Source organism: Lactuca virosa, chromosome 5, assembly GCF_052849685.1.
Source record: "Lactuca virosa cultivar CGN04683 chromosome 5, Lactuca_virosa_CGN04683_v6, whole genome shotgun sequence".
Taxonomy (NCBI): Eukaryota; Viridiplantae; Streptophyta; class Magnoliopsida; order Asterales; family Asteraceae; genus Lactuca; species Lactuca virosa.
Window position 1 is genome coordinate 78,196,076 of NC_136430.1, and position 14,241 is coordinate 78,210,316.

At 41.9% G+C, this 14,241-nt stretch overlaps 1 protein-coding gene across 1 annotated transcript; it reads right to left on the reverse strand.

The window, feature by feature from the left end:
* ASPGA1 (N-terminal nucleophile aminohydrolases (Ntn hydrolases) superfamily protein) lies at positions 1–2,111 on the reverse strand. Its single transcript, XM_079053701.1, has 4 exons — positions 1,891–2,111; positions 991–1,224; positions 747–833; positions 1–600 (listed from the first exon to the last, which is right to left on the reverse strand). The coding sequence occupies exons 1-4, from the start codon at positions 2,050–2,052 to the stop codon at positions 142–144; spliced, it is 942 nt and encodes a 313-aa protein (XP_078909827.1). The 5' UTR covers positions 2,053–2,111; the 3' UTR covers positions 1–141.
* Between the last annotated feature and the right edge of the window lie 12,130 nt (positions 2,112–14,241).

Below are 14,241 nucleotides of genomic sequence, written 5' to 3' on the forward strand. Positions count from 1 at the left end.
AAGCTCGAAAAATAAGGTAGTTTATCAGCTAGCTGTGGCGCGCCAAACACAGCCTAATATCTTAATTGATTAAGACAAATATAACTATCCCATTAAGTGATTAACACATTAAAGAACATAAGATGAGATCGATCACTCAAATCACCAAATCGCAACCTCCGTAAACCCATCTTCAGTAGCCGAAGCCCTAAACATACCCGTCGTATTAAAAGGCATAGCAACTTCACCACCACCAGACACCGCCACCAAGCCGGTGGTTCCCTTCGGTGTAGCCTCATGTACAACATACGCCGCCGCCTCTTTCAGACCTAAACCTTTATACTCCATAACCGCCGCCACATCTCTAGCCACCGTGTCCCGGATTATGGCTTCACCTCTACCGGTTGCAGAAACGGCACACAACTTATTCGCGTAAGTCCCTGCACCGATGATGGGCGTATCTCCGATCCTTCCCGCCATTTTGTTGACCAGACCGCCGGTTGAAGTGGCGGCGGCTAGGTTGCCGAGATCGTCCACCGCCACACATCCGACGGTTCCAAGTTTGCTATATCCGTCAGGAACCTTCTCATCTGGTGTTTTAATAGGTTGTGTATAGTCTTGCTACAAGAAATTGTTTTCAATTTAAAATAAAATAAATGGAGTAGCAACATACTTTTATTTGTTTGAATTTAAATCAAATAATTGAAAGTACTTTGTATGTTATTTGAATTTAAATCAAGTGAAGAAGTGAGAGGAAATGAGCATACTTGAACTCTGTTGGCTTCTTTTGCTTGCTTTAATCTCTGGATGTTTTCAGGAGTGATGAAATGACTCCTATCTACAGTTTTGAGCCCCTAACAAAAGTAATTTTGTACAAAAGATATAAAATCAGATAAAAACTGTGGGATTCGAATCATTTTGGAGTGTGTCATATGATGATGGTGAACATAAAGATACATTAAAAAAATGAAAGAGAAGAAAGGAAATATATGTGAAAAATGAGTGAGTTGCCTGTTCTCTTGCAAAGGACTCTGCTCCATCAAAAGCAAGATAAATATGAGGAGTTTTTTCCATGACTTTTCTGGCTAAAGAGATGGGATTGACAACTGTTGTGACACCAGAAACTGCACCACATCTTTTTGAAATTCCATCCATGATGCAAGCTTCCATCTCAACTGTTCCATTGGTGGTTAGAACAGATCCTTTACCAGCATTGAAGTCTGGACAGTTTTCCAGTTCACATACCTACAAATTAACACTCAACAAGTTAAGAAATGAAGAAATCATGGGGATATTTTAATGTGCAAACTTGTCACAATCAAGTAACACAACAAAACAAGGTATCTACCAACTATCATTGGAATCAACTACAAAGTACTGTTAAAATAATGAATAATCAGTTAGATGTCTCAGTCGTTCCTAGCATAGAGTTAGAATTTCAATAATTTCTAAATTTATTCAATTGAACTGGACTAGATTCAAGGTAATCATATTCTAAACAAGAGCTCGGATAAAGGTTGAGAAAAGATCATAGAAATGATATGAACATGGATGGACTGTTTACAGCCATAATTGTGAAGTTAGAGGCGTGATTGACATGAGAATAGTTCGTGTAAATGTGTAATCTTCTCAGAATCAAGACAACAAAACAAGCTAATTATTAATTATCATTGCTATAAACAACAGAGTACTGTTAATGAAAAAAATCTATTCAGACATCTCAGGATCATCTCTCCTCTGCGAAGTGAAAATTAATTAAATCCAACAGAAACATAGAATTGGCATCATCGAATAGCTAGCGTGAGGAGAAGCTCAGAAGAGATCATAGAGATGATATGAACATAACATAAACTGCTTAGAGCAACAATTATGCAACTGGAAGAGTAATTTAAATGAAGTGAAGGAGAATACCACAAGTTCAACGACATCTAAGGGAGAACATTTGGCATTAAGAGCGGAGACACCGATCTGAAGTATACGGCGGAGGGCAGCTTCTCGAGGTTCACGGCGTTCAGCTGGTAAATCGACCGGAATATCGCCGGCTCCGCCGTGCAAAGCTATTGCCCATCCCATGATTTACGTTTTCGGTTTTCCTTCTACTGCAACTGCAACTTGAAAGTTGAAACCCCCCCGCGGTGCCTCTTCCCTTTTTTATATTATTTTTGGATCGTTAATTCGAGTAATTCATCATTTATTTTTATTTTTTTAGAAATGATTCAGTATTTTTATATTTTAGAACGATTTGAAGAATACAATTTGTAATTACACATATTTTTATTAAAAAATAATATAAAATATCAACTCCATAACTGACTCTTACAGAAACCTAGTAATAACATAAATAAATAACTAATTTTTTAGGAAAAAATTAACAAATTAGGTTAATCCCACGGACCAATTTCCAAAAAATAGTTTAAATTAGCAAAATGCCAAAAGTTGATATTATCTAAAGCGTTCATTGTAAAAATCAGGTTCTTTGAACTTTCATATTATCCAAAGCCTTTATACGAACTCCGTTTAACCCGAATATTTTTTTCATTGTTTTCTTAGTAACAAATCACACATATCACATTTCAAATTTAGATGTTAGAAAATCATATTTTTTTAGCCTCTAAAGTAGACTACTCGGTGAAAAAATAAACAATGTCCCAACTTTAAACCTTCATAACTTTCACGTACTAACTCCATTTGAGCTAAAAAAATCTATTGTCTTCTCTGTAAAAAGAGTTATTTATGAACATGTCATACTCGTTATTTAGATATCGGGAAGTCTTACTTCTTTAGCTCCAAAATAGGATACTTGATGATTTTTGAAGTTTTCCAAAGATTATCATTATCATGGATTGTCACTTCATATGAACTTCAAGGAAATGACTTTTTGACATATTGTCATAGATTGTCATTCCAGCAGTGAAGTGTTATAGATCTATCTGACACTTTAACGAAATGCTGACATTTTGACTATTTATTATGAGTTGCCACTTGGTAGCGACTTTATTAAGCTTGAATTATATAGAATGTTGTAATTTTGTATGGCATTGCTTCATTGTTGAAGTATATCTAAATGCATACAAGAAGATAATAATTATTGTTATGTGATCCTCCAAATGGCAGATACATGAGGAAGTGGTGTTCGTTAGATCATTATTGATGGATGAACATCAAGTCAGTCGGTCTTGTAACAACGTTCGTATGCCATCACAAGGGGAAGGGGTGAAAAGATAAACTTGTAGCCAATTACTAGCATATATGTTAAAGATTGTTTCATCAAGTAAGGTTTATTGTCATACGTTTCATTTAAATAAATAATTGTTGTTTGTAGTATTGTTTTATAGTTTGAGTTCAATATATTAAAATAATGTTTACCATAAATATATTAAAAACACAAACATATTATATATTGAAACCTAGATTATTAATATTACAAAGTTTTAACCTTAAGGGAATGACACAAGTTAAGGCATGTTGAAGTTGTTTAAATACTTACATAGTTTTCACCATGTCAATCTCAAAGTGAAGATCAAACAATTCGATGGAACTTCCAAGTAATCGCACGACATTGTCAACCAATGCAATTGTAACACCTGTGTTTCAGATTGGTTAAGCTTCCTTTTATCAGGGACCAAATATGAAGTTTTGGAGGAAATCATGTACCACGACGTTGCCAAGGAGGGTCACGGCGTGGCAATTATTTAATGGATCGCATGTGTTATTAGATCGCCACGGCGTGGCAGCTGTTCTGGCCCAAGCCTATGATTCTTTTAGTGTTTGCTTCGTATTTAAACCCCTCTAAGTCATTTTTAGGGTTCTGTATCAGCCTCCATCACCCTCAAGTTTCAGAAACCCTAACCCTAACCCACCTTGCAAGTGTGAGCTCATTTTAGGAGTTTTTGGTTACTTTTGAAGGGAGAAGAAGCTTTGGGAAGGATTGTGGTGCATCTTGACCAACTTGAGGATCTCTCTTGGACATCTCGGAATCTTGGTGAGTGTTCAAGATACTAGCTTTATGCTTCTATGTTTATGAATCTAAGGTTTTGTCCCTTTTTCTTCTTGTTGGGCTAATTGGAATGGTAGGATTCAATAAAGTTGGCAACTTTATGAATCTTAGAGGTCCATTTGGTATCATATCTTGTAGTTTTGGAGTTTCATGGTGTTTTGGAACTCATGTTTGAGTGTAACATCCGGAATCTAGAAGGTCAATTATGGAATAAAACATCATTTCAAAAGGCCAACTCGTCGAGTTGAGGGTAGAAACTCGACGTGTTGGAAGTATAAGTCGCACGTGTTTTTGAAGACCAACTCGATGAGTTGGAGAGGACCAACTCGACGAGTTGGACGTGGATTTGGAAACCCTAATTTTGGATTTTTGCACCCTATTTAAACAACTTAAACCCCATGTGTTGGCCTCATTTCCATCCACCATTGTCCTAAACCCTAACCTCGAAACCCTAAGGCATTTTTTAGTGTTGTAAGCCATTTTGAGTGCTTTTGTGGTGTGTTTGGAGCCATTGGAAGGAAGAGAAGCTTGGTGAGAGTTGGTGATTGTTAGGTGCATTTCATGCATCCATTTTGTAGTTTTACTCCATAAAAGTGCATTGCATATAGGCTTAAACTCATGCATTTTGCATGTTTTTTGGGATTTTTCATGAGGCAATTTCATTCACACGCTTTTGTGATATTTCAGGGACTTTTGGAGGTAGGATCTTACTTGAAGAGATGTAGATGAAGTTTCAGGACTTGCGGAGCACCGAGGAGGAAGATATCAAAGAAATGAAGATTTTGGTCATTCAGAGGTTTACACGGCCGTGTAAATGGAAGCCTTGTGTTTACACGGGCCGTGTAAACGCATACTCTTGAGCATTGTACTTTGAAGGCCTGACCAAATTGTGCAACGTACTTTTTGTGTTTACACGGCCGTGTAAAGTTTACCTTTGTTTTTACGCGGGCCGTGTAAACGTGGTTGTAACATCCCGAAATTTAAGTACATCTATTGAACCCTTTCTATTTACCAAACTGTCAAGTTTAGCCCCTAAGTGAAAAGTGTTGCAAACGAGTACGCTGGGCGTACTGAAGAGTACGCTGCGCGTACTCATGCGCTTATTATGGACGCAGACTCAATTAGGTATGCTGGGCGTACCAAAGTTACGCTGGGCGTAACTGGCTCAGATGCAAAACCCTAAATGAGACTTGAGGACTATAAAAGGAATGATATGGTCCTTACCCCAGCCACCATATTACAGAGAGTGAAACCCTAAGAGAGCAAAAACCCGTTATAAGCTTATGTGTGTGTTCTTAAGCTTGAAAGTGTCATTTTGTGATGGTGAAGAAGAAGAGGAGGCCATGGTGGAAGCTAGAAGTTAGAGGGCAAGCTTAGATCCGAGTTCTATAGAGGTTGGAGCTTCACCTGGAGGTAAAAAGCTCAAAGCTTTCCTTGTCATCTTTGATTTGTGCTTTATGGACCCATTTTTAGGGTTTTTGGTCCCAAGGTGGAGACTTTATGAGCAAAGGGTCTCCATAAGCTTAGGTCTGCCCTATTCCAGTGTAATATGTGTTGTAGGTTCATAAAAATCCAATCTTGGACGTTGAGATTAAGTCATGCATGAGATTAGGGCTTAATGGGAAAAGAGGATATATGTTTGAAGTGATTGGTGACCTTTACAGCCATGCAAGGGCTTAAAGGTTCCGACTTTATGACTTAAGGGGCAGTAGGGAGCTTAGATCTGAGTTATGAGCCTAGGTCTTAATCTTTTCAGACCAAAAATGAAGAAAGTAGGAAACTGGGACTTACGCTGGGCGTAATCCCAGTACGCGCCGCGTAAGGGTTTGAGACCCCGATTCTGGATCGCCGGAGTACGCCCCGCGTACAAGAGCCGGTACGCGCCGCGTACTGCCCCCTGTTGACTTTTGTTGACTTTTAGGGATTTAGTCAACATTTGGACTTTTGGGTCAAGGAGGGGTAAAATGGTCTTTTACTCTTCTGTGGGATTGTAGAAAGGGATTTAATCTAGCCTTTGAGAGCCATTATTTATTTGAGGATATTGTTTATGTGATTAGGCGGGGGCTAGATCCGTATATCCGTGTGCGAGATTATCCGAGTTACCCGAGGTGAGTATTCTCACTATACATTACCTAGAGTGGTATTTATGTGTAGACCGGAGGGTCTTGTATGCTATGTGTATATATGAGATTATGTGCATTGTGTTATATGTATGCTATGTGTTGAACAGACCGGGCCGGAGGGCCCAACGATATAGACCGGGTCGGAGGACCCAACGATATAGACCGGACCGAAGGGTCCAACGACACAGACTGGACCGCAGGGTCCGACGAGCTATGACCGGACCAGAGGGTCCAACGAGCTACGGGACTGGAGGGTCCCGCTGAGACACATCGACCGGAGGGTCGTACTGTAGCCTCGAGTGGCGTATGTGTTGTACGTGGTATTTTGGGGAACTCACTAAGCATTTATGCTTACCGTGTTATGTGAGATGTGTTTCAAGTACCAGCGAGAGTCGCGGGAAGGCGCCAGCATGATTTGTACACACTGGCAGAAGATTAAGTGTTGAGATTCTGGGATATGTTTTATGGTGATGACATTGATATATGAGATTTTGAGAATATTATATGAGTTTTATTATGTTTGAAAAATGAAAAATTGTTTTAAAAATTTACGTCGTTACAAGTTGGTATCAGAGCCTTGGTTTGAGGGATTCGGATGCACCTTCGGGCGTATCTGAACTCAAACTGAGGATTTGAGGAAATTTTCATAAAAGAAACAATTTTTCTAAAAGAGAAAGATTTTTGAGAAAATCAGAACGGAGCAGTGTGTACGATCAGCCAGCGCCCGAACGGTGATTTCCCAAAATACCCTTACATTATGTGCTATGAGATATTATGTGATATGCTATGCATGCTAGAGATAGGCTATGTATTTCATATTTTAGGACTAGAGTGGCCTGATCTGTGATGCCTTAGCCTAGGAGTTGCTGTTATATGCGATGTGCCTTCGAGTATGTGCTGAGTATGAGTATCCAGCAGGAATCCTTTTAGAGAGGGATCTGAGTAGGGGAGTAATCTAGGGGAGATAATTAGATGAGCACGTGTGGAGTCTACAGAGAGAGTAGACAGATGGCCGCATGGGGCGGAGTTGCATGAGTTCGGTGATATCCTCCGAGTATGAGGAGAGCAAGTGGGATCATGACCTGAAGAGGTTTTATGTGCTAGTGGAGACTATTCGATGCCCGAATGCTGCTTGCTTTGTGCTTTGTGGGACTCTCGATGATGGGAGTCAGCTACTAAGTGAATATGACGATATTCAGGAGGTAGATGGCTGGCATCATTAGGAGTTTTTTCAGCAGCTGATGGCGGAGAAGTGTGAGGACCTAGGAAGAGCCTAGGGGGTGATCATGGTCGGATGAGTGCGCTGACAGAGTAGAGCATTTCGCTGGAAAGTGAGCACACGTAAAGAGATTTATAATCGAGAAGGTTGAGCAGCTACTTAGGAACTCTGGGATGGTTCGTGTGGAAAGTATGGGTAGATGTGGCAGGTAGTATGGGCCCGTAATACTGAAAGCATAGGACCCATACTCGATGCAGGGGGCATACCGGAGGATTCTAAGTAGCAGATTGAGAAGTCATGTCATGGTTCTAGTACCATGATTGGTAGCAGATTGAGAAGTGATGTCATGGTTCGAGTACCATGATTGGTAGCAGATTGAGAAGTGATGTCATGGTTCGAGTACCATGATTGGTAGCAGATTGAGAAGTGATGTCATGGTTCGAGTACCATGATTGGTAGCAGATTGAGAAGTGATGTCATGGTTCGAGTACCATGATTGGTAGCAGATTGAGAAGTGATGTCATGGTTCGAGTACCATGATTGGTAGCAGGTCGAGAGGTGATTTCATGGTTTGAGGACCATGATTTGTAGCAGATCGAGAGGTGATGTCATGGTTCGAGTACCATGGTTCGTAGCGGATTGAGAAGAGGTAACGTGGTTCGGGTATCATGATTCATAGCAGATCGAGAGGTGGCCACATGGTTCGAGTACCATGACCCGTGGCGGTTAGTTTTACTGGTTCTACCAGTTATTCCGTTGTGATTATCTAGACTGAGATCAGATGTGAAAGAATAGGGGGGACGGAGGGCCATGATGAACGAGCATCCCTTAAAAGGGAAATCGAGTTAGCTCCAAGGGAGTGTTGGTGAGATGCCAGTTGGAGTCGCAAGACTCAGGGATGAGTAGAGATGGTGCGTTATGGGAGAATACGGTCTGGGCTGAGCAACTGGCCGATGGTGGAGATGTCATTTTCTGTGACCTGAGCGGTGCTATTTCTGTTCCTGTGGGAAACATGAGAGGTATTGAGATTTTCGGTTTCCAAAGTTGGGGGCGAGCCCTGTGGGGTAGCTTTGGTTACGATCTTTCATCAGAGTATTTGGGCAGTATGTCTGCCGAGAGGTGATGTTAGAGCCTGAGCAGGTTGTCAGCGGGGACTGAGATGGTTAAGGACAAAGATACACCCTATTTGAGCATAGTAGGGCTTGTATTAGCTGCAGCGGCAGACGATCAAGAAGAGGACATTGGGGCGGTGGCTCTTATTGTCTATGATGAGTATCGAGTGTGGTAATGGGGACTCCACTCTTACTACAACCCACGTGATGGAACGTTGGTTGAAGAGTCGAGGATGAGGAATATGTTAGTTCGTTATTTTCAGACTGAGAGTCAGGGTTACGACTGGACAGTTGAGATGTCCGGTAGTGGGATGGTACGAGTTTCTGAATGACTAGAGGTAGTCATGATGAGAAGTTTATGAGGATTTCATCGAAGATTCAAGGAATTTGGGATTGCTTGACTTCCATCGGGAGGTCATCGAGCATTGTGTATCACCTTCCAAGAGTAGGTGCGATATTATTGGTAAAAACAGTATGTGGGTTAGATTGTTGACGGACCAATTGGTAATGGTTCGAACCCTGAGTGGGGGAGAACCGGGTACTTATGAGGAGATCGTAGACTTGTTCAAGAGCGGTTAGAGAACTAGATAGAGAGGCCTGCGGTGCGGATTCCTGAGACCAGGGTTATTGTTGGTCAAGGAGAGATGCAGAGTGAGATAGTGCATGTGGTACGTGTTTGAGAAAGGATGAGTGTCCCCGCGGCAAGTGGCTGTTGGTCGGGGACCTGGTGGTGGTTAGGAATCCTTCAAGATTAAAATGGTGAATTCGAGGTGGTTGGCTTGTGAGGTTAGTTCCGCGGTTGAGAGTTTCTGGTTCAGAGTATGGGCTATTATATGCAGTATGGGAAGGAAAGAAGTTGATTGAGCGATCAACTTCAGGGTTGTTATGAGTATTCTTGCATGAGTTTTGAGCAATAGAGGAGGAAGTTTCGGATTGTCATCTTCGTGTTCTGAGTCGTCGGCAATTTCTCCGTGTTTTAATTTGGGAAATGGAATATTCCGGGGTATCCGAGTTTAATGTCCTAAATCTCGGATTATTTTGAGTTTGAGTTTGAGATGACAAGTGGTGTATCGGGTGTCTATGGTTTCGGTGGGGGCCCTTCAGCTAATTGACATCAAATGGATTTATTTGAGAATGTGAATTGCAGCGAGAAAAAGAGGTTTTTGTCACGACGGTGGTCGTCCGAAGTAGTGATTCTTAGCCTGGATGGGTGTGTGTGTACCTATCTATGATGGGCCGCAAAGCATGAGTTAATGACCGCAGTATGATGTCAACCTGAGGATGAGATTGTGAAGTGGTAAGAGTAAGTGCGGTAAGACTGCGGGGAGCTGCAGTTTCAATGAGTCAGTGCAGAGAGGTTGTGGTGATGCTACGGGGAGCCGTAGTACTCACTGTTCAGTGGGAGGTTGTGGTGATGCTACGGGGAGCCGTAGTACTCACTGTTCAGTGAGAGGTTGCGGTGATGCTACGGGGAGCCGTAGTACTCACTATTCAGTGAGAGGTTGTGGTGATGCTACGGGGAGCCGTAGTACTCACTATTTAGTGAGAGGTTGTGGTGATGCTACGGGGAGCCATAGTATTCACTATTTAGTGAGAGGTCGTCATGATACTGTGGGGAGCCGTAGTACCCACTGGTCAGCAAGAGAATGTTGTGATGAAGTGCTCTCTGATCAGAGCTTGACGCAGAAGAGTTTTAGGCTTGGGTAGCCCTAATATTTGAGTTTGTGGAAGCCTGGGGTCGAACCAGGGGCGAGACTGGGGTCTCCATGATTGTCGGAAGTCATTATATTCTGATTTGAGTGGTGGTTTTCGTGACCAAAAGGAAGTGGATCAGTGAGGTACGCGTGGGTTGCAGGCCATGGGTCGCGAGTTGAGTGTTTGTTGGGACGAGTGGTTCCAATTTTGTGCCAGACCAGACTCTCGAGTTGAGTTTGATTCTAGTGGTGTATTGAGTAGATGGAATGAGATGCCGGATTCAGAGATGAATTCCATATTGTGGGGTATGTGAAATGGAGCTGAGGCTTATGGTTATTTTCATGTCTGAGGACACTTCTGAGCGAGCATGATTATTTTCTTTTGTCTGAAGGCAGAGTGTTGAGAATTCACTGTTCGGATGGGTTAGTATAGCAGTTCAGTGGATGAGCCCTGGTGGGATGTGAACCCTTCCGTTCCTTGGGGCGTGATCCAGATTATTTGGTACATTGGTATGAATGATCGATAACCGATTGTTGAATTTTGTCTTGTGAGAACCAGAGGAGCAGTGAGTTATCAGGGTTTGATGTTCGAGGGGCGATTATCATGGTGATAGCATTAGTGGGCGGTCTAGCGGCGGGCCATGCCACTAGAATTTCCCGAATTTGGGAAAGTCAGAAAGGGGTATCTTAGCGGCAGAAGGGTCGGTTTGGGTTCCAGAGTTGGGAGTTCCTGTTTGGACTCAGGCGTCCATGGAAAGGTAGTGGCGGGATATGAGGTCCTTTCAGTGGTGCTTCTCGAGTTAGGTTCGAGCTATATGTGGTCAAGAAGCGATTTCGATGGCGAAATCTATTTAAGTGGGGGAGAATTGTAACATCCCGAAATTTAAGTACATCTATTGAACCCTTTCTATTTACCAAACTGTCAAGTTTAGCCCCTAAGTGAAAAGTGTTGCAAACAAGTACGCTGCGCGTACTCATGCACTTATTATGGACGCGGACTCAATTAGGTACGCTGGGCGTACCAAAGTTACGTTGGGCGTAACTGGCTCAGATGCAAAACCCTAAATGAGACTTGAGGACTATAAAAGGAATGATATGGCCCTTACCCCAGCCACCATATTACAGAGAGTGAAACCCTAAGAGAGCAAAAACCCGTTATAAGCTTATGTGTGTGTTCTTAAGCTTGAAAGTGTCATTTTGTGATGGTGAAGAAGAAGAGGAGGCCATGGTGGAAGCTAGAAGTTAGAGGGCAAGCTTAGATCCGAGTTCTATAGAGGTTGGAGCTTCACCTGGAGGTAAAAAGCTCAAAGCTTTCCTTTTCATCTTTGATTTGTGCTTTATGGACCCATTTTTAGGGTTTTTGGTCCCAAGGTGGAGACCTTATGAGCAAAGGGTCTCCATAAGCTTAGATCTGCCCTATTCCAGTGTAATATGTGTTGTAGGTTCATAAAAATCCAATCTTGGACGTTGAGATTAAGTCATGCATGAGATTAGGGCTTAATGGGAAAAGAGGATATATGTTTGAAGTGATTGGTGACCTTTACAGCCATGCAAGGGCTTAAAGGTTCCGACTTTATGACTTAAGGGGCAGTAGGGAGCTTAGATCTGAGTTATGAGCCTAGGTCTTAATCTTTTCAGACCAAAAATGAAGAAAGTAGGAAACTGGGACTTACGCTGGGCGTAATCCCAGTACGCGCCGCGTAAGGGTTTGAGACCCCGATTCTGGATCGCCGGAGTACGCCCCGCGTACAAGAGCCGGTACGCGCCGCGTACTGCCCCCTGTTGACTTTTGTTGACTTTTAGGGATTTAGTCAACATTTGGACTTTTGGGTCAAGGAGGGGTAAAATGGTCTTTTACCCTTCTGTGGGATTGTAGAAAGGGATTTAATCTAGCCTTTGAGAGCCATTATTTATTTGAGGATATTGTTTATGTGATTAGGCGGGGGCTAGATCCGTATATCCGTGTGCGAGATTATCCGAGTTACCCGAGGTGAGTATTCTCACTATACATTACCTAGAGTGGTATTTATGTGTAGACCGGAGGGTATTGTATGCTATGTGTATATATGAGATTATGTGCATTGTGTTATATGTATGCTATGTGTTGAACAGACCGGGCCGGAGGGCCCAACGATATAGACCGGGTCGGAGGACCCAACGATATAGACCGGACCGAAGGGTCCAACGACACAGACTGGACCGAAGGGTCCGACGATCTATGACCGGACCAGAGGGTCCAACGAGCTACGGGACTGGAGGGTCCTGCTGAGACACATCGACGGAAGGGTCGTACTGTAGCCTCGAGTGGCGTATGTGTTGTATGTGGTATTTTGGGGAACTCACTAAGCATTTATGCTTACTGTGTTATGTGATATGTGTTTCAGGTACCAGCGAGAGTCGCGGGAAGGCGCCGGCATGATTTGTACACACTGGCAGAAGATTAAGTGTTGAGATTCTGGGATATGTTTTATGGTGATGACATTGATATATGAGATTTTGAGAATATTATATGAGTTTTATTATGTTTGAAAAATGAAAAATTGTTTTAAAAATTTACGTCGTTACAGTGGTCGTAAGTTTAAAGTAGTTTTTCTTCTTTCTAAAAGTGTGTAACCGGTTCCAGAAGAACCGAGGCCGATTTTGGGAGTTCTTGGAGCGATTTTCTGGGGGATTTGGAAGACAATTAATACTTGGAAACACTTGGATTTCATTTAGATTTCAATTTGTGAGACTTTAACTTCAATTTCTAGATTTGTGTTTTGTTCTAGTCATGTGTGGCTAGAACCCTAGATTATCCAACTTCATGTTTTGACTTCTTGGTTGTGATTCAATCATATGACTTGATGTTTGCTTTTAATTTCTATCTAGTGAATTTGATTTTGCTTTAATCAAATGTTTGATTCTAATTGTGTTACTTATTGGCCATTTGAATTAGGGTTAGATCATTCAAGTTATCTAATCATAAAATCCATAATTGTTTTGTGAATTGGACTAAGTAACAAGCACTAAACTGATTTCCATTGAATGAATTTAGTGTAAATCTTATTCACACACTCTTACACTCCCGAGCTTGTGAGGAGTATTGGGTATTGATGGGAACATTCACATATAGCTTAATGCAATCTTTTAATCTAATTCTAAGAGCTTGTTTAGATTAGGTTAGTAAGGTTAGGGTTAATCAAAGAGCTTGTTTTGATTAATTAACGTGGTGAATGGGAAGTGTTAGAGCTTGTTAACACTTTCAAGTACCAACTTAGATAGAATTGAGCAAGTATCTTGTCATCTTTGAATTGCATTGCTAAGTTGTCATACATAGAGTTGGAGTCCTTACAATTTCTGAAATTAATTTACTTATTTGGTCGATTACTTGTGTCTTTAATTATTTGTTCTAATCATTGCATTCAAAACCCCCTGTTTACTATTGGTGACCAAAGTACCTTGTGCAAAGAGGTATAGACTGATTGTCCCGTGTCTCTGTGGATCGACCCTGCTTGCCGTGTACTACCTTTTAGTGCAATAAAGTAGCAGTGTTTTTGGAGCCATTTTGTACCCCTTTATTTGTTGGGTTTGACACGCCTAACAAATTGGCTCCGTTGCCGGGGACACGGTGTTACTAATTGTTTATGCCTAGATCTTTCCGTACAGGTACACCACTGCCAATTGATTTGGAGATAGAGAAGACTGCAAAGAAGTTAAGGAAGCAAGCCAAGCTTCGCAAGAAGCAAACCGGGTTCCGGGACTTCTTCATCATCTAACCCTCCAGTCATCAACATTTGGGATGACATACCCCTCTCAAGTGTATCCGCATCTAAAACAGAAAGCCTATCACTCTCATCTCAACCAACCTCACCCAAAAGTACCACTCCATCATCTTCACCTACTTATAAGATTCCATATACAGCACCTACAAAAACTTCAACCGCTACTCATACCATGGGAGACAATCATGGAGGGAATCCACCTCCAAATCCACCACCCGAACAAACCATTTGTCAATGGTCGAGACAAGAAGTTACACAACAACCTCTTGGTATCACATATCCGACAGCCACAAATCTTGAACTTAAATCCAAAATCATCCACCTACTCCCTACCTTTAGAGGCTTGGAGAATGAAG

Bases quoted from the DNA above. Each gene is read 5' to 3' on its own strand.
- ASPGA1 (XM_079053701.1), bottom strand. From the start codon at position 2,052: ATGGGATGGGCAATAGCTTTGCACGGCGGAGCCGGCGATATTCCGGTC. The intron at 834-990 runs GCAACTCACTCA...TACTTTTGTTAG, and splicing joins AGTCCTTTGCAAGAGAACAG to GGGCTCAAAACTGTAGATAG. The intron at 601-746 runs GTATGCTCATTT...AATTTCTTGTAG, and splicing joins AAGAAGCCAACAGAGTTCAA to CAAGACTATACACAACCTAT.